The 21,442-nt window shown below is 39.0% G+C and overlaps 1 protein-coding gene across 1 annotated transcript; it reads left to right on the top strand.

Moving 5' to 3' along the window:
• The first annotated feature begins 2,707 nt into the window (after positions 1-2,707).
• On the top strand, positions 2,708-20,662 carry LOC130980902 (uncharacterized). The gene is made up of 6 exons (XM_057904547.1): positions 2,708-2,757; positions 2,838-2,948; positions 4,828-4,890; positions 4,973-5,135; positions 17,060-19,749; positions 19,855-20,662. The coding sequence occupies exons 1-6, from the start codon at positions 2,708-2,710 to the stop codon at positions 20,660-20,662; spliced, it is 3,885 nt and encodes a 1,294-aa protein (XP_057760530.1).
• The last annotated feature ends 780 nt before the right edge of the window (positions 20,663-21,442 follow it).

Below are 21,442 nucleotides of genomic sequence, written 5' to 3'. Positions count from 1 at the left end.
GATCTCAGGAATGCTGCCAAATGGTTCTAGCCTATACCACGAAGGTTCTAATCTCAGATTCAGATGCCCCATTGTCAGAGGGGAAACGATGTGAATCGTTGATTAGAAACCCAAGAGATACACACTCTAGCTTTCGCAGGTAGAACGGAAGTGGTTGTCAAGCACGCGTTCATAAATTGAGAATGGTGATGAGTGTCACGGATCATCACATTCATCATGTTGAAGTGCGAGTGAACATCTTAGAATAAGAATAAGCTTGAATTGAATAGAAGAACAATAGTATTTTGCATTAATACTCGAGAAATAGCAGAGCTCAACACCTCAATCTATGGTGTGTAGAAACTCCACTGTTGAAAATACATAAGTGATGAAGGTCCAGGCATGGCCAAATGGCCAGCCTCTAAGTCTAAGGAAAAATGTTCCAAAGATGATCTAAGGATAATCCAAAGATGTCAAGATCCAAAGATGTGAGTACAATAGTAAAAGGTCCTATTTATACTAGACTAGTTACTAGGATTTACAGAAATAAGTAAATGATGTAGAAATCCACTTTTGGGCCCACTTGGTGTATGCTTGGGCTTTTCATGAGTAGAGACTTTTCTTGGAGTTAAACACCAGTTTTTATGGCAGATTGGGCGTTTAACTGCAGCTTCTATCCTGTTTCTGGCGTTTAACGCCAGAATAGGGCAGGAAGTTGGCATTTGAACACCAGTTTGCGTCGTCAAAACTCGAGCAAAGTATGGACTATTATATATTGCTCAGGTCCCTTAATTTTAGCCAGAAAATACCTGAAATCACAGAAAAAAACACACAAACTCATAGTAAAGTCCAAAAACATGAATTTTCCTTAAAAACTAATAAAAATATACTAAAAAGTAGCTAGATCCTACTAAAAACTACCTAAAAATAATGCCAAACAGCGTATAAATTATCCGCTCATCACCAACAACAATAAACAAAATCTCTCCTGTACACCTAGCTCCAATTTTTAAGATGGATAAAATAACGGAGGGCAACTGGGGAGCCCATGTGCTGAATTTCATCATCAAAGGCATAACTGACTACCGTCTGAAAAAGAAAAAATTAATCGACGGCTGCCTCTTTTCCTTGATGATAATCTATTTTCATCTAGAAAAAACAAAGACAAGAAAGGAGAAGAAAACCTGGACTGCCCTGGGTTAGCAACTGGAATAGAGAGTAGTTGATTGCAAGGATGAGAGCAGAAATAGCTGGACATATGGTAAGTGAATAGAATACCTTCTCTAATTTGGGTGTATTTTATTTATGTAGATGCTGTAAATTAACATTTCTACTATTTCAGGGCATCGTAAAGAAGGCAGAAACAAAAAAAAAAGGAAATTGAAACAAATGAAAGAAAAAGATAAGAAAGAAAAAAACATAAAAAAAAAACAAAAAAAAACAAGGCAAGTTCATCATCTGAGAGTGATACATCTGAAACTAAAGTTGATTCTTCCTCTAAGTCTGAGTCTGAAGAAGACTTAGAGGAACCAAAAAGGAAACAATCCACCAGAGCGGCCAAAAAGTAAGTAATATTTTTTGGTTTATTTTGTCACTTTTGGGTTATTTTTTACTAATGATTGTTTGCCTTCCAAAATAAAATCCGGAGAAAGGAAGCAGATTCTGGAGGATTCCAATTCAGAAAGTGAATTGAATGATAAGTAAGATTATGAAATTATTATCGCTTTCTTTTCCATTTATTTTCAAAATTTGATGTATTAACAGAGTGTTTCTCATTAACTTTCAGAAGTGAAGAATCATCACCAATAAAAAAAAAAGAAAAAAAATTCAAACTACACCCAAAAACTAAGCACTGCTTTGGATAGTATTTTATGATCAGTTTCATTGTGTTTTTCTGATTCATACATTTTTTTATTTCCAAGGCACAATTTAAAAAGAGAAAGCACGTTGTTGAGGATTCGTCTCCTGAACAAACTCAATTGTATGATGGGTGAGATACTTTGTAAAGCTATATTACCGTTTATCATCAAAATTATATTTGTTAACATGTTCTTTTATGCATGTACTGTCAGATCTAAACTTGGAACTGAAGTATTACAAGAATATTTAAGGGAATCAAAAAAGAAGAAAACCAATGAAAAAGCTGCTACACAAGGGTTTGTTATATTTGGGTGTATATTACCGATTTTAATGTGTTTTTGTTGCTGATAATTGTTTTTGGTTCCCCCAGGAAGAAGGGAGCTTAGCTGCGATCGATAGAAGGTCACTATGACTCATCCAAAATGTAAGAACCTTTATTTGATAAAATCTTGATATCCTGATTTAACAGTATAGTATTTTTACTGAATGATATTTATTCTATGTTTAGAATGCCTGAGGTGAACTTAGGAAGTGAGAATGATCCTTTGTTTCAAGGACAAACAGATCAAAGCAGCATAAACAAATTGGCGGATAGCATGTAATTCTCGTTTCTAATACTGGTTGCTTTTATCTTTTTTACCTTCTGCTTCTAATTCTGTATGTATTTTTTTTTAGAAAAAAAAGCCCTTTAATATTTTATTCAAGAAAAAAAAAGGCAGGAAAAAAAGCAAAAAATGCAACTGCGTAAGGTATCAAAAAACAAAGCTTGTGTTTCTTGTTAATGGTTCAGGTGTATTTTGACTTTATTTGGGTGTATTTCAGGTTGAGTCTGGTAGAAGAATCAGCTAATGACCCAGCTCAATAGAACATGACGGTTATGCGGATGGAGACACATTCACAACCTGAAGTGCTTTCAATGTGAGTTTTACGACTAAATTTCAACCTTATAATCATGAATTTTAACGGGCTTCGTTAACTTTTTATTTTGTCTTGTTTAGAGTTTCGATTCAAGTTTATTTCCCTCTGTCCCAAACAACCCCTGTGCCAGCAATTGAACCATCCCCCGCAAAGTCTCCGAGAGAGAAAATTAGCGAAGAAAGAAAAAAAAGGTAAGGAATAATATTCGGGTGTATATGGTTATTATTTGGGTGTATATTGTACTTATTTGGGCGTATGATGAGCGGATAATTTATACGCTTTTTGGCATTATTTTTAGTATGTTTCTAGTAGGATTTAGTTAGTTTTTAGTATATTTTTATTAGTTTTTAGTTAAAATTCACTTTTCTGGACTTTACTATGAGTTTGTGTGTTTTTCTGTGATTTCAGGTATTTTCTGGCTGAAATTGAGGGACCTGAGCAAAAATCTGATTCAGAGACTGAAAAGGACTGCAGATGCTGTTGGATTCTGACCTCCCTGCACTCGAAGTGGATTTTCTGGAGCTACAGAAGCTCAATTGCGCGCTCTCAACGGCGTTGGAAAGTAGACATCCTGGGCTTTCCAGCAATATATAATAGTCCATACTTTGCCCGAGATTTGATGGCCCAAATCGGCGTTCCAAATCAGCTCAAGAATGCCTGGCGTTAAACGCTGGAACTGGCACAAGAATGGGAGTTAAACGCCCAAACTGGCACAAAAGCTGGCGTTTAACTCCAAGAAGAGTCTCTACACAAAAATGCTTCAATGCTCAATCCAAGCACACACCAAGTGGGCCCAGAAGTAGATTTTTATGTCATTTACTCATCTTTGTAAACCTTAAGCTACTAGTTCTCTATAAGTAGGACCTTTTGCTATTGTATTTTCATCTTTTGATCATTTTCGATCTTAGGATCATCTTTGAACATCTAGTTCTTAGATCATTGGGAGGCTGGCCTCACGGCCATGCCTAGACCTTGTTCTTATGTATTTTCAACGGTGGAGTTTCTACACACCATAGATTAAGGTGTGGAGCTCTGCTGTACCTCGAGTATTAATGCAATTACTATTGTTCTTCTATTCAATTCAGCTTGTTCTTATTCCAAGATATTCATTCGCACTCAAGAACTTGATGAATGTGATGATTATGTGACGCTCATCATCATTCTCACTTATGAACACGTGCCTGACAACCACTCCCGTTCTACAAGCAAACAAGGCTTGAATGTTTATCTCTTGGATTCTTTAATCGGAATCTTCGTGGTATAAGCTAGAATTGATGGCGGCATTCAAGAGAATCCGGAAGGTCTAAACCTTGTCTATGGTATTCTGAGTAGGATTCAATGATTGAATGACTATGACGAGCTTCAAACTCCTGAAGGCTGGGCGTTAGTGACAGACCCAAAAGAATCAATGGATTCTACTCCAACCTGATTGAGGACCGACAGATGAATAGCCGTGCCGTGACAGGGTGCGTTGAACATTTTCACTGAGAGGACGGGACTGTAGCCACTGACAACGGTGATGCCCAACATACAGCTTGCCATGGAAAGGAGTAAGAAGGATTGGATGAAGACAGTAGAAAAGCAGAGAGACGGAAGGGACAAAGCATCTCCATTCGCTTATCTGAAGTTCTCACCAATGAATTACATAAGTATCTCTATCTTTATCTTTATGTTTTATTCATATATCATCCATAACCATTTGAATCTGCCTGACTGAGATTTACAAGGTGACCATAGCTTGCTTCATACCAACAATCTTCGTGGGATCGACCCTTACCCCCGTAAGGTTTATTACTTGGACGACCCAGTGCACTTGCTGGTTAGTTGTGCGAAGTTGTGTTTATGCCATGGTATTGAACGCCAAGTTTTTGGATTCATTACCGGGGATTATTTGAGTTGTGAAAAGTATTGATCACAATTTCGTGCACCAGCGTATATTTTCCTTATGTGGGTGTTTAGGTGTATTTGATTATTATTTGGGTGTATATTTTTCTTATTTGAGTGTATATCTTCAGAATTGATCTGTAATTGGTTTTTTTATAATATAATTCATTTTATCTAACCCTGCAGCACTCCACAACCCCCGAAACCTGATGAAAACACACCCATGATTCTACCAGCTCCATTAAAAATGTAAGTTCAGCAAAATATGATTTGGTTTTTGATATCATTCATCTATTCTTATTCTTATAGTACGTTATATGTCAACACGTAGTAATCCAGCCCCAGAAGACACTGTTGCACGGATGATGATGGCCCGGACAGCATCCTACATACCTAAAGAAGGTTTGATGCCATCATTCAGCCTTGGCTTAACTGATTCAAGCCAAGAAGAAGCACTGACGCAAGAGGGACAGGGGCAACCAGGAGCTCAGAAGGCAAAATGTAACACCCTACCATACAGAGTCTTATGCTTAAGTCATAATTCAGAGATGGCAAGGTATTACGACCTCTAAAATAAAAATTTAGTACATATAGTAGTATGAATGATTGATTATAACTAGGAGCCTTTGTAGAAAAAGGGGTAAACAAAAATCGCAACTCGAAAGTGCAACACTCCGATCGATAACGTAACGAACAAGGATAAACCAATGCGAGATTATATATATACAAAGGAGTGTCAAAAATAGGAATATCAAGACTCAAAATCTGGCTGCGAAGATAACCGGTTCGAGCATATAGCAATATATATACATATGATAAAATAAGGAAACCCCAAAGGAAACCCAAAGGGACACAAATACAGAAACCTATTCTCCAAAATCTCCCATAAGAGGAGTCATCACAGTTTGTATTATTTAGTGGAGATAAAAGTATCTAAACAAAGCATATAAACCAAAACATAATCCCGAGAACAAAGGATCTTCGCAAATCTAGAAGTCTCAAACATGCCTCAGCGGGAAACCTCACGTCCTGCATCTAAAAACCACAAAATCCGCATGGGTGAGAACCAGAGGTTCCTAGCATGGTAACAGCTTCCACATATATAATACATAATAATAGAGGAAAGCCAAAGGCAATCCTAGAACTTCCTCCAGATAATATCAAGCTTATAAACAAGCTAAACCATAAAAGGGCATATGACTAAAGGTTATTCAGTCTAAATAATGCTTCCCTTTCCAATTCCTTCAAACCTCCCAACCACCAACAGGAGTATAATATAGCAAACACAGTTATATCAAACAAGAAATATACAAATAGGAACAATTAAGGCATTTAGACAATTAGCAAGTAATATGCAGTCAAATAGGCAATCTCATACAATTCATATAGTATGCATATGATGAATGCCTGTCCCTAGTGGGTGATGATATCATCTGTCGGTTATAGAGCCAACCCGACAAGTCCTGGTAGCTAACCATTGGACTGTCCCTCTGTCACGCATCCCTAACTCGAGTTATACTCATCATAAACTTGATCATAATCATGATCTATATCCATCACCTTCACTGGTGAATATTTACGGGGGCGAGCTCATCCGGGTCTTTCACAGTGCCCGGCCACACTTATGACATAGGGTCAAAAGAGGTTCGAGTCTCAAACTGGAGAACGTGGTGGCTAGCCACTGCTTCCTCCCAGGGAAACTCTCATCTCCAACAGTGGAAGTGCAACATTCACAATTCATTCAACAGCATATATGCATTTATACATAGCCATAATCATGGCTCTGCCGTAACACGGCAATAATCCAGCCATCCGGCTCACAGTTAAATCCATAACCAGCCACCCGGCTCACGGTTAAATCCATAACCAGCCATTTCATTAACAATTACAGCCTTTTGGCCCATGGCATAACAAGCACTTCCACCACCATCCTCCGCCTCTCACATAATTATGCTTGATCTTCATTGATCATTCATTTTTCCCTTGCTTCACTCGCAAGTTACCACATTCACTAGCTCCTTTTCTAATAGCTAGGCATATCATAATGATTTAAGACATAAGTGGTGAGATCGGAGGCTTAGAAGTATGAGATTTGGCTTTTAAAACTCAAAAATCAACTTTGGGATGAAAACAGGGCCACGCGTACACGCACTCCACACGCACGCGTGGATGGCCTCAAAAACTCTTCGACGCGTATGCGTCATGCACGCTAATGCGTGGATTGAAAAATACCCAAGCGACGCGCACGCGTCAGCCACGCGTACGCGTGGGTGCTCTCGTGCCCCTAGCACAAAGCTGGCACAATTCTGGCACAACTCTCGGGCAAAATGGCTGGGCATTGGGTGCAGCACATCGGCGCACCCGCGCACACCACGCGCACACGTGGATGGCGTTTTCCAGAAGAATGACGCGTACGCGCCAAGTGCGTCTACGCGCGAGGGGTCATTCTGCTAAAAATTTTCTAAGTTAAAAGCTGCAGAATTCACAGATTTAAACCCCAATCTTCCAACGGACATAACTTCCTCATTTTAAATTGTTTTTCACCCGTTCTTCGAACGGCATGAATATCCCGGATCCAATTTCATTTCTAAACAGATTTGGTACAAAACGGAGATCCGTAGTCCAAGTTATGTCCCGTCAAAGTATACCTAAAAACCATACTTTCATACAAAACCACAATGTGCCATTTTCAAACAAGCCATTTTCAACTCTTTTCAAAATCAATCAAAACATGCCAATTTCATCCCCTTTCTTTGAAATCAATCAAAATATATCAAATTCAACATCAAGCCTCCTCAACTCACACTTTGACACTTTACCACAATTTACAAAATCATTATCCCATCATTTTAACCCACTTCACCCAAGTGGCTCAAACTCAAACACATTGACATATCATATACTCTTCCTCATGCCAATTCTCAACAACACCAATTCCAATAAATCACTATTGTACCCAACTAATATCATACTCACCATCAACATGGTTCAACCCACAATTCAACCATAACCAATCATCAAGCATATATCACAACATGCATATTTCTCATACATCATACCATCAAGGCATCATTAATCATCATCACATATATGACCACATCATATGTATCAACTATTCAACAACATCAACAATTCAATGCCTATCTTAGGGCTTCTAGCCTAAGTATTTCCTACCACATTACATATTAGATACGAGAAACCGAACCATACCTTAGCCGATTTCCCAAGCTCAACCAGAGCACTTCCAAACCACTTTTCCTCAAGCTCTCAAGGCCTCAACACCTCCAAGAATAGATTTTTCACCACCAAACCCTTTTCAAGCTTTTCAATATCACCAAATCAAGCTCCAAGATTCACATATACATAACCTAAGCCACAATCATCATACCCATACACAACATCTCAATACCCAAACATCATAGAACAACAAATTACACTAGGGTTGAGAATCTTACCACACCCAAGGTCCAAGGAGACAAGATTAACCTTCTCCTTCAAGAGAGTTGGGTCCAATAACATCAAAGAGCCCAAAATCTCAACATTTTTGCTCATGAAACTCAAAAACAAGGCTGGAAATTCAAAGAGCAAAATGTGGCTTACCTCAAGATTGATTGTATGAGTTTTGTATAGCTCTCCGCGCGGAGAGCGTGGCCCACAAACGGTGCGGCAATCGGAGCTCTAGATCAAAAGTTATGGTGGTTTGAAGATCAACCAAGGGAGAGAACTTGAGAGAGTGTTCTTCCCTCTTGTGCCTCCAATTTCAGCATGTGAGTGTGTTTAGTGAGGAGAGAGAATGCTGAAAACTAGGGTTTTGGTTTAGTTATGTTGGGCCAAGGGCCCACTTTGGGTCCGGTTGGTCCGGTTTGGCCCGTTTGGTCCAATCTTGGTCCGAATTCTATAAAATTGGTACCAAAATTCTCGTCTCAATCTCTTCTATCACATTTAGCCATAAAAATCAGATTTAGGGCTTTCTAGAATAAATTCTCATTTATGGATTAATTAGCCGTTAATTAACTGGGTTTTACACAAAAAGTCCTAAAACACCAAAACTAATCGAACAATTAGAGTAACTGGTGAAAAAATTGCAAACAGTGGGGTGAAAACAGCATTGGATTATGCAGAGGGTAAAAGTCCACCGATTGAAAAGTAGTGTGCCAAAGAAATTTTTGAAAAGTTTGAAACTCCTGTGAAGAGCAAGGAGATATCGGCTGAAATGAAAGAGAAATGCTACGTCTGGACCACATTTGTGAAGACATATGGAGATGGAAATACTAATGAGTATGACCCGGTGTGCACCATTAAAGCCCAAGATCGATTCATTTTGTCAAAGTCTATTTTGCATCTCTGAAAGCTGCTACACATATAGAAGTTGAGGTAATATTAGAATAATATTAATGATTTTATCATAAAATGTAACTGTAATGTTGATTGATGTAAATCGATTTGGATTTTTTTTCTAGATTGTCACTACCATGTGCCTGATCCTAAACCAACAAGACATTAAAAGATTTTAAGAAGAAATATACTGTCTCCCCCTTGATATTGTAGTAAGGTAAACTTCAATGGAATTTGGGTTTATTTATGTAATCTTTTGGGTGTATTATATATTTCATTTGGTGTTTCACAAATGTTGCAGAACATGGCCATTGGAAATCATCCAAATGGCGAATTCTTACAGCCTAAATCCAAAAAGCCATTTAGAGTCGAAGACTACCCAATGTTTATACCCTTTTTGGACCTCAAAAAATTAGCATCACATCGATATATAAATTTTCATTTCTAAAACTTCTTATCACAGTTCTTTAGTTATGTGCCAATTAAACTAAAACACTGTTCAATGTGGACATGCTTAAGATTTTTTCACCTGTTTGCTATTCAGAGCATTGGTGGATATGGGTGGCTGATGTAAGAAAGAAAAAATTTTATATACTTGACCCGTATCACAAGGAGTGTCCCTCCTAAGCCAGAATGAAGCTAAATACATTTGTTGTAAGTTGTTTCTGTGTTTTGTGTTTTAATATTTGGGTGTATTTCTGTTCAAAATAAGGTGTAGTTTGTGATCCTTTGGGTGTATTCCTTTATAAAATTTATTCTTATATTTTGCTTTGTTTTTTGTTTTTAGGGATATATAATTTCGAGAATGAGGGTATATGCTGGGGGGCACCTCTTAGGAAAAAGGATCATGAAATTGAACCACCATACATTAACATTTCAGGCCAAAAAACAAGGTATAAATCTTTCACTCTGAAAATTAATCTTTCCTAGCTAATTTATTTTTTATTTTTCAGCTATGATTGTGCTATTTATGTAATGAAATAGCTTGAAATAATTCAGCCTGAAAACATTAAAAGGGAAAAGTATGAGTGGAACACTTGGACTCAGATAATTGTGTTTAAAACTATATAACTCTCTATTAATTTACTAAATTAACATAATTGATTAAAAAGAATATTCTTTTAAACTGTAGGAGGAGGTGGACCACTTTAGAGTAGAATTTGCTTTTCGGATTCTATTTCATGAAATGAATCAAGACAGAGCTGAAGCCATTAGGGGAAGTGAAGCAGTAAGATTGTCCAAGCCATCCTCACTATTGTTGAGTCCATATTGTCAGATAGATTCATATGATATTGACAGTGATTAATCTAAGTGTTATGTATTCTTGGAATAGTTTGAACACTTGTAAAATTTTGCAAATATAATCCAGTTTTATGATCATTTTTTTCCATAATTAAACTGTCTCTCCTGTATTCAAAAGCTCTAAATTACAGGTTCTAAAAAAATGAAGGAAAACAACACCAAACCTACTAATACACAATTTGACACCCAAAAAATTAAATTTTACACCCAAATATTTTTACTATACACCTAAAATTCTATCCCCTGCTGCTAGATCACTAAAACCCTAAACTTTAAACCCTAAACCCTAAAATCATAAACCCTAAATCCTAAAACCCTAAACCCTAAACCCTAAACCCTAAACCTTAAACCCTAAACATCTAACCACTAAACCCTAAACTACTAAACCCTAAAGCCTAAACCTTAAAACCCTAAACCCTAAACCTTAAACCATAAAACTAAACAAAACACTAATTTCTAACATAAACAATAGCTTCTGAAAAATATAAAAAAAATTGAATTTTACACCCAAAAAGTTAAATTTTACATCAAAATATTTTCACTATACACCCAAAATTCTATCCCCTGCTGCTGGATCCCTAAAACCGTAAACCCTAAACTCCTAAACTCATAAACCCCTAAACCCTAAAACCCTAAATCCTAAAACCCTAAACACTAAACTCTAAATACTAAAACCCTAAATCCTAAACCCCTAAACCCCTAAATCTTAAACCTTAAACCCTAAAATCCTAACACCCTAAACCCTAAACCCTAAAACCATAAACCCTAAACCCTAAAACTAAACTAAACAATAATTTCTAACATAAACAACAACATCTGAAAAATATTAAAAAAAATTGAATTTTACACCGAAAAAATTAAACTTTACACCCAAATATTTTCACTATACACCCAAAATTCTATCCCCTGCTGCTGGATCCTTAAAACCCTAAACACTAGACCTCTAAACCCCTAAACCCTAAATCCTAAATCCTAAAACCCTAAACCCTAAACTCTAAAACCTTAAACCAGAAACCTTAAAATCCTACACCCTAAACCCTAAACCCTAAACCTCTAAACCATAAACCTCTAAACCCTAAACCCTAAAACGCTAAACTCTAAATCCTAAAACCATAAACCCTAAACCTTAAATCCTAAAACTAAACAAAACACTAATTTCTAACATAAACAGCAGCATCTGAAAAGTATAAAAAATTGAATTTTACACCCAAAAAATTGAATTTTACACCCAAAAATTGAAATTTACACCCAAAATTCCATCCCTTGCTGCTGGATCCCTAAACCCTTAAATCCTAAACCCTAAACCCTAAACCCTAAACCTTAAACTATAAAAACTAAACAAAACACTAATTTATAACATAAACAGCAAAATAATGAAAATCAAATAGAAAAGTATCTTTGCAAAATCATAAACATAGGTATCTGAACAGGGTTAATGGGCAATTAAAAGAGTAAAGGAATAAGGAAACAAACTAGAATGATAAAACTACAACAGAGGTAGTAATATCCAACTCAACAGCATAAAACTATGAATCCTAAAACCTAGAGAGAGGAGAGAGCCTCTCTCTCTAGAAAACTACATCTAAAACCTAAATTTTTGTGAATAATGAGAAGTGAATGAATGTTTCCTCACTCAGCAGCCTCTAATCTGTGTTTTCTAGGTCAAAAATTGGGTCAAAAATCGCCCAGAAATTGCCGATACACTGAATTTTTGCAGATGCACGCGTGCGCGTGATTCACGCGTGCGCGTCGCCTAGCTGTACAGCCACTATAAAAAATTATATATCATTTCGAAGCCCCGGATGTTAGCTTTCCAACGTAACTGAAACCGCCTCATTTGGATCTCAGTAGCTCAAGTTATGACCGATTGAGTGCAAAGAGGTTAGGGCTGACAGCTCAGCATTCCTTCAATTTCTTGTATTCCTTCCACTTTTGCATGCTTCCTTTCCATCCTCTAAGCTATTCCTGCCCTATAAACCCTGAAGTCACTTAACACACATATCAAGGCATCGAATGGTAATAAGAGAGGATTAAAATTAGCAAATTTAAGACCAAAGAAGCATTGTTTTCAATCATAGCACAAAATCAAGAAGAAAAATATAAAACATGCAAATTCTATGAATAATTGTGAGAATAGTGGATAAAATCCACTCAATTAAGCACAAGATGTACCATAAAATAGTGGTTTATCAAGCACTGATGCAGCATCAAAGAGGTTTAACTGGAAATAATAAACTCACATATTAGCAAAACTATTAACAAGAAAATTAAACTCAATCACCACCTATTTAAAGAACATCACTCTTACCTCGCATAGAGCTTTCGTTTTCTTCTTCTTTGAGGCATTTGCAATCTGTTTGTCCAACTTTGAACCTAGCCTATTTTTTGGATGTCCTCTTATTCAAACCCTTGGAGGGCTTTGAAGCTCATTAACGGATTCCAGGTTGGCATCTTTGTGAGATAACAAACATGTCCCCTTCCTTTTGGCTTTCAGTTCTTCCATCTCAACCATCACACTATCGTAGGCACGGTGTAGAATGGCAGTCTGCTCCTCAGATTCTGATGCAAATTTGCATATATTTTGCGAACGAAACATCAATTTGTCAAACCTCTTGCTTCTTGGCTCCAACAGTGGCTCGTCGTGGCTGCTCTTGATGTGTGTGTGTCGCCTCTTTACCTTCTTACTCCATCGTTCCAATATATATCTCGGTGACACTTGGATTACTCATTCAAAGCTTAACACGCTTAGGGCGTGATGACATAATATCCCTCTTGACTCGAAGAATAAGCACTGGCATTTCACTTGGGTTGCTACTGAGTCGTAAGTAATCACAAACTTGTTGAAAAATGAGCTGGAAACTTGTTGCTAGAGCGGAGTTCGTTAATCTTGTGATGCAATCGCCTTACCTCTAAATTGTGCTTGGACTTCCCTAAACTTTTGGTGAGTGTACACATGTTGAAACTGAGATTCTATGGAGGATTTTGTTGCACACGGTATGACGGTGTGAAAATTTGCAGCATTGGATTCTCTCTCTCTTTACTCCCTGCTTCCGAGGCAATTATCGTATTATTTGACAAATTGGATAAGTGAGCTGTTCCGGGTAATGAAATTGTTAAAAAATGAATGCATGCTCTTGCTCCTTTGTCTACTTCTCATCGGCCCAGAAGTGGTGATCTAGATAAATTAGAACCCATATATGACGGTCTTCGTAAAGATCTGCAAAATACACCCAAATCAAACTATATTACACCCAAAAACATGAAATTTACACCTCTGTTGCAGATTTTAAATATCATTACCTGAAAGCCACTTGTTTTCCACAAGACCATACTTCAGTAGAAAATCATTCCAATTCCTATCAAATGAGTCTTTGGTATGAGAGTTCCAAACAACTTGGCTCATTTCTTGTTCGATTTCTGTGTGTCCCTTGTAGCCGTTTAATTTGCTTGGAATCTTCTTTATGATGTGCCAAATACACCAACAGTGAATTGTTGTAGGCATACAAGCCTCTATAGCCCTTTTTATTGACGCGCATTGATCGGTGAGAATCCCTTTTGAAGCATTTCCTCCCATGCAACGAAGCCAACATTGAAATAACCATTTGAATGATTCAATATCTTTATTTTTCATCAAAGCACATCCAAGAAGTATTGACTGACTGTGGTGATTCACCCCGACAAAAGAACCACAAACCAAATTATACCTGAACAAATTATGAGAAAACAGAATTAAAATCATTACATACACCCAAATAATGATTTTATACACCCAAAAAGATCCAATATACACCTCTGCAATAGATTCATAAAACAACACACAAAACAGAATTAAAATCATTAAATACACCAAAATAATGATTTTATACACCAAAAAACATCCAATATATGCCTTTACAGCAGATTCATAAAATAACACACAAAACAGAATTAAAATCATTAAATACAACCAAATAATGATTTTATACACCTAAAAATATCCAATATATGCCTCTGCAGCAGATTCATAAAACAACATTAATTTAGCATCATAAACAAGAACAAAATATTTCCTGTTTGTATTCTAGGTGGTGTCGAATGAAATAACATCTACGAAATACTCAAAGGCAGCTCTGCTCCTTGCGTCAGCCCAAAAAGCCAGCTTAATCGACTGATCGCCCTCGAGTTCGAGCTCAAAAAAGAAATTTTGATTCTTCTCTTTCATTCATAATAAGTATTTCCCGAACTCTTTTGCATCTTCTTGTTCTGAAACATTTCGCACTTCTCTCGTGATGTAATTTCTCACGTCTTTTTCAATAAAATTTAACTTGCGGTAACCCCTGGCTGCCGCAACAAATGATTGGTAAGCTTTGCTTGGTCTGATACCGGCTTTCTCGTTATTCTCTATTGTACGACGGACGGACATGCTTAGTTCCCTGTGTTGTTTGAGCATCTCTGCTTGAGTTGGATAGCAAGAATGTGAATGATGCAACACGACCTTCGAAATGATCCAAGCACCAACATCCTTCAATGTGTGTATATAAATTATTGCAGGAAAATTTAAGCCAGTTGTGGGATTTGTCTTCTCGGTCGAAGATATTTTAGATTTCCATTTTCCCTCTCTGCTTCATATAATCAATTGATTATTAATTTTGTTTCCCTTCTAATTTTTGCTCTGAACTCTTGTAGAAAAACCTGCAGCCTTTGCATAATCCTTGTAAAATTTTGCAGCATCTTCAAGGGTGCTAAAAGTCATTCCAACCTTGGGAACAAACTGGTCATCAACAACACAGAGGGGTTGCAAAATACACCCAAAAAATACACCATGTTAAAAACAAGGATATACTATAGAATTTCTACACATCATAAAAAAATAACAATTCAACTAAAATACATCCAAATATTTCTGATCTACACCCGAACGACAACAACTCAATTAAAATAATAAGAAAAGCCATAAACTGTAAATACAACCAAACTTCCCTAAAATACACCCATACAGTTCTGATCTACAATCGAATGTCTGGTATAAAATGCACAAAATTAATCAAAACTAGTACATTAGATTCAATTCACAGTTAATGTTCACGCATTAATTTCACAGTCAATGTTCACGCATTATTCAGCTACACAATCATAAATGACTAACTGCATCAAATTCAGATTCAATAATTAACTGAAACTAAACCACACCTCAGGAACTTCATTCTATTCAAATTCAAAATTCACTTCACCCTGGTTCAGCTGACAATCTAAAGTTGAATCATCCATTATCTTCAAAACGATTTCAAAGCTTGATTTCAGAAACCATGAAAATCGAGAAAAACGAAGCAAAAAAAAAGAGAGAAATGCACGTAAATGACGAAGGAGAAACCAGGGAGAAACGCATGTAAACAACGAACGAAAAGGCAAAGAGAAACGCACGAACGAGATCAAACAAAGAAGGCAAGAAATTCGAAAAAGGAAATAAAATCCTTTGAAAACAAGGAAGTTATATATTTGTGCGTTAATTAATTTAAGGAGGCATGTGAAACACACTTGCCACAAGAGGCGCATTTGAGGATAAAGGACTTGTAAGACTTGTAACTGTTAATCACTTGTATGCTGAGATTATTCCTTCAAAAATATAGGAATTATTTGTGGGTAACATCAGATGTGAAATATGATAACATGATACGTTTATGATGTGTATCGTTGAGTAATTTGTTTTAAAATCATCCAGTTATATTTATACAACTTAAATATTTGGGGGAGATTATTTACGATATATTATTAAATAGTGTTGGTAAAAAAATTTAATAGTTTGATGTGTGTATTTGAATTGATTCCTTAGTAATTTTTATCTACTTAGAGAAAAAATTATAGATATTTAAAAAATAAAAATTTAATAAATAAAAAATTTTATCTGTAGAAAGAATTAATTAAAAAATCTAATTGAGATATAATAAGAATTAAACTATGGAGATGTAAATTTTGAATAACAGACATGGTTGAATGAAAAATATTATTATAGTTTGAATTAATTTTCTCTTATTTATTTATATAAGAGAATAATAATATAAGTGTTTGTTTTATTTAATTTATAATACTCTTATTTAAATATTTTAATTTATTTATAATTATACTATTGTATTATAACATGTTAATTTTTATTAATAATATATATTGTATATATATATATATATATATATATATATATATATATATATATAAATCTTTATATTTTAATAATAATAGAAGAGTATTTATACAAAAATATAATATTTATTAAATAATATAATATATATAGATTAAATAAATGAATAAAAAATAAATTTAAAAAATTCTAACAAAAACATAAATTCTACCCTCCTCACTTTATTTAGGAGTCTTCACACCGTTTCCGTTGACTTTTTCACCTAATGTTGTAGGGATCTTTCTTCACCATTTTCAGTTTTAAGATAGAAGCATGTGCTTATCATCCTCCATCATTCCCCTGTTTATTTTTTTTATTTATCTATTATTGTTATTACTATTGAAACTGTTATGGATCCGGCCCACGGACCCCGGACCCATGACCAAAACCCGAACCCGGCTTACCGGGTCAACCCATCTCGACTTTCTAGAAGGCACCGAATCGGCCCTCTAGATCCTCTAACTAACTTTCGAATTCAAACATCTCCCTTATCTTAAGCAAATAAGATAAGATAAGATTATCACCATCACCTATAAATAGAGGACCCAGGTCCCTCCAGGTATTCATTCATTCCACACACCTGATACCTCTTAGATCTATTCTGACTTGAGCGTCGGAGTGTCTTTGCAGGTACCCCCCCCCCCCCCCGCGCTCCATCAGGGCCGTCCAACATCCGATCCGACCCGCAGGTTCCCGATCCTCCTCTCAACCCGTATCAGAAGCATTCTGTACATTGGCGCCGTCTGTGGGGACCTGCAACAATCAGACCGGATGGAGGGCATCCTGGAGGATAACCCATCAAGCCAGGACGACTCCCAACCGCGTCGTCCGATCTCAGAACACCATGAAGCCACAAACCAAGCAAAAATAGCAAGCACCATCCACCACGCAAACGAGGACGTCACGACGGACCCACAGCATCCCGAGAAAGCCAGGGACAAAGCGGCACAAATCATCCAGGATCTCTGTCTCCGAGTCCAAGAACTTGAAGGCAAGCTAAGCGACCGAGAAAAACACAATAACGAGCATGGAAGCCAGGCAACTTCCAGGTCAAGATCCCACCACGGAAGGTCGCCAATCCGGCGGCACAATAGGAGAGATGGTCGCAGCACCTCACGCAACCGCCGACGCGAGAAGTCGCCTGAACGACGATACGACAAGAAACACCATCGCAGCGATTCTCGGGATGTAAACCGTCAGCATGATTCAGACGAAGACCGGAGATACCGAAGCACCAAACGCACGAGAAGCGACCATACCATAATGGGAGCTACACCCTTCACGGAAGGAATCTTAAGAGCAAAACTCCCCAAAGGTTTCGACAAACCCACCGACATGAAGTACGACGGAACTAAAGACCCTCAAGAGCACCTAACGGCCTTTGAGGCCAGAATGAACTTAGAAGGAGCATCTGACGCAGTCCGATGCAGAGCCTTCCCAGTAACCCTTGCCGGGCCAGCGATCAAATGGTTCAACGCCCTCCCAAACGGATCCATAACTAGCTTCCACGACATCACAAGAAAATTCATGGCCCAGTTCACAACCCGAATCACCAAAGCCAAACACCCTATCAGCCTGTTAGGGGTCACACAAAGGCAAGAAGAATCCACAAGAAAATACCTCGACCGCTTCAACGACGAATGCCTAACGGTCGACGGACTCACGGACTCCGTTGCCAGCCTCTGCCTAACTAACGGACTCATGAATGAAGACTTTCGCAAACATCTCACCACCAAACCAGTATGGACCATGCACGAAATCCAGAACGTCGCCAAAGATTACATCAATGACGAGGAAGTCAGCCAGGTCGTCGCCGCCAACAAACGGCAGCACGCCGCCACCCAACACGGCAACCCGACTCCCCGTCATAACGCACCACCCAAAGAGAACCAACGAGACCACCTTAAACCAACCCACAGACCACCAAGAATAGGAAAATTTTCCAACTACACTCCCCTAACAACATCAATTACTGAGGTATACCACCAAATAGCAGACCGAGGCATCATCCCCAGAGCCCGACCACTCAAGGAAAGGACAGGAGGAAACAAAACCCTCTACTGCGACTATCACCGCGGATACGGCCACAAAACACAAGATTGTTACGATCTCAAAGACGCTCTTGAGCAAGCTATACGAGACGGCAAACTCCCCGAGTTCGTCAAAATCATCAGAGAACCAAGGCGCGCCGACAGAGACAAATCACCAGAAAGAGAAGGACGCAACCCAAGAACTCAAAAACCACCCAGGGAAAACACCGAAGAAGATCCGACCATCATAGTGAACGTCATCACGGGCAAAGACGTACCAAATAAATCAAAACTAACAATGAAAAAAGACCTCAAGATAATGGCCGTCAAAAACCGCGACCCAGTAACCATTGCCGATAGCACGATAACCTTCTTACCCGAGGACTGCCAGCACGGCACCTCGGCAGGAGATGCCCCCTTCGTCATATCAGCCCGAATCGGAACAGGACTAGTAAGAAGAATACTCGTGGACACGGGTGCCGACTCCAATATCCTCTTCCGAGGAGCCTTCGACAAACTCGGGCTCCGCAACGACAACCTCCAAACGCATCGCCACGGCGTCACGGGCCTCGGAGATAACTTCCTCAAACCAGACGGCTCGGTCACCCTCCCCATCACCATAGGAACAAGCAATCAGAGAAAGACGATCCTATCCGAATTCGTCGTCCTAAAAGACTCCACAGCCTATAACGTCATTCTCGGGAGAAAAACAATTAACGACTTCTCGGCAGTCATCTTCACCAAATACCTTCTCATGAAATTCAAAGCCGATGACGGCACCATCGGAACCATTCACGGAGACCGAGAAGTTGCAGCCGAATGCGACAACAATAGCTTAGCTCTAAGGAAAAAATCCCGGGACGCGGCCGGAATATTCCTTGCCGACCTAGACGCACGGCTTGACGGCCAACCTAGACCGGAACCAGAAGGGGACATGGAAAAACTACAAATAGGGCCAACCAAAGATGAATACACGTTCATCAACAGAAACCTCCCACACGACCTCAAAGAAGAACTCTCTCAACTTTTGAAACAAAACAGAGACCTATTCGCATTCACACCAGCCGACATGCCGGGAATAAGTCCCGATCTGACGTCTCACCATCTGGCAGTAGACCCCCTAGCCAAACCCGTGGCGCAAAGAAGACGGAAAATGTCACCAGACCGAGCCGCCGAGGTCCAAAAACAAGTAAAAGCCCTGCTCGAAGCCAACTTCATCCGAGAACTCCCTTACACGACCTGGCTAGCCAACGTCGTACTAGTTAAAAAGTCTAACGGGAAGTGGCGAATGTGCGTTGATTACACAGATCTCAACAAAGCATGCCCGAAAGACGCCTTCCCCCTACCAAACATCGACGGACTAGTAGATGCAGCATCCGGACACCGGTACCTCAGCTTCATGGATGCATACTCCGGCTACAACCAGATCCCGATGCACCGACCAGACGAAGAAAAGACAGCATTCATCACCCCAGACGGAACCTACTGCTATAAAGTAATGCCCTTCGGCCTGAAAAACGCCGGAGCCACCTATCAGCGACTCGTTAACAAGATATTTCGCAACTTAACCGGGAACAAAATAGAAGTCTACATTGATGATATGCTCGCCAAAACGGAATCCGGGGAACAACTAACCGACGATCTAAAGGTCATAATGAACACCTTGCGAAAGCACCAAATGCGACTCAACCCAACAAAGTGCGCTTTCGGAATGGAAGCAGGAAAATTCCTCGGATTCATGATCACACAACGCGGAGTTGAGGCAAACCCGGAAAAATGCCGTGCCGTCCTGGAGATGACAAGTCCCAAGAACCTCAAAGATATCCAAAAGCTCACCGGCCGACTAACCGCACTATCCCGGTTCCTCGGAGCCTCGGCACAAAAGGCAATTCCTTTTTTCAAACTTATGAAAAAAGGGATTCCGTTCAAATGGGAGAAAGAATGCGAAGAAGCTTTCCAACACTTCAAAAAGGTCCTAACAGAACCTCCAATCCTTGCAAAACCTCAAACAGGGGAACCACTATACTTGTACCTCTCCATAACGGAAGAAACAATCGCAGCAGCACTCGTCCGGGAAAACGAGAAAAAGGAACAAAAACCCATATACTTCATAAGCAAGGTGCTACAAGACACGGAAGCCCGTTATTCACGACTAGAAAAACTGGCTTTCGCACTCCTCTCGGCATCCCGACGACTACGATAATACTTCCAGGCCCACCCCATAACGGTCCGAACCGACCAAACGGTCAAACAAGTATTACAAAAACCCGACCTAGCAGGAAGAATGCTAGCATGGTCCATCGAGCTATCCCAATTCCAGATCAGGTTCGAGCCCCGAAACGCCATCAAAGCACAAGCCTTGGCCGACTTCATCGCCGAAATGACTCCGACGAAGCTGACACCCGAACCATGGAAACTGCACGTCGATGGCTCATCAAACTCCACTCACGGAGGCGCCGGAATCATACTCGAAAACCAAAATGGGATCACAATTGAACAATCAATAAGATACGACTTTCCAGTATCAAACAACCAAGCAGAATACGAAGCCCTTTTGGCAGGCCTAAACCTAGCTCGGGAAGTCGGCACCAAGATACTCGAGGTTAACACCGATTCCCAGGTGGTATGCTCCCAAATCAACGGGAGCTACCAAACCCGGGACCCCCTGCTCCAACAATACCTCAAAAAAGTAAGTGAAACAAAAGAAGGATTCGAAAACGTCTCCATACATCACGTCCCCAGGGAACGAAACGCCAGGGCGGATCTACTTTCCAAACTAGCCAGCACGAAGTCAGGACACGGCAACAGATCGCTAATCCAGGAGGTCGTTAAGTCGCCTTCCGTATCAACGGAAATCAACGCACACCTAACATCCTCAAATCGGGAATCTTGGACATACCCGATCTTGCAATATCTCCGCGACGGAATCCTACCACCAAACCCGAAAGAAGAGAGGAAGATAAAAAGAGAAGCCGCTAACTAC

Source organism: Arachis stenosperma, chromosome 5 (genome assembly GCF_014773155.1).
Source record: "Arachis stenosperma cultivar V10309 chromosome 5, arast.V10309.gnm1.PFL2, whole genome shotgun sequence".
Taxonomy (NCBI): Eukaryota; Viridiplantae; Streptophyta; class Magnoliopsida; order Fabales; family Fabaceae; genus Arachis; species Arachis stenosperma.
This window is presented reverse-complemented; position numbering and strand designations above follow the sequence as displayed.

Excerpts from the sequence above, each read along its gene's own strand:
- LOC130980902 (XM_057904547.1), top strand. The coding sequence starts at position 2,708 with ATGACGGTTATGCGGATGGAGACACATTCACAACCTGAAGTGCTTTCA. Across the intron at positions 2,949-4,827 it reads AGCGAAGAAAGAAAAAAAAG|CACTCCACAACCCCCGAAAC; the intron begins GTAAGGAATAAT and ends CTAACCCTGCAG. Across the intron at positions 19,750-19,854 it reads TCTAACGGGAAGTGGCGAAT|CTTCATGGATGCATACTCCG; the intron begins GTGCGTTGATTA and ends CCGGTACCTCAG.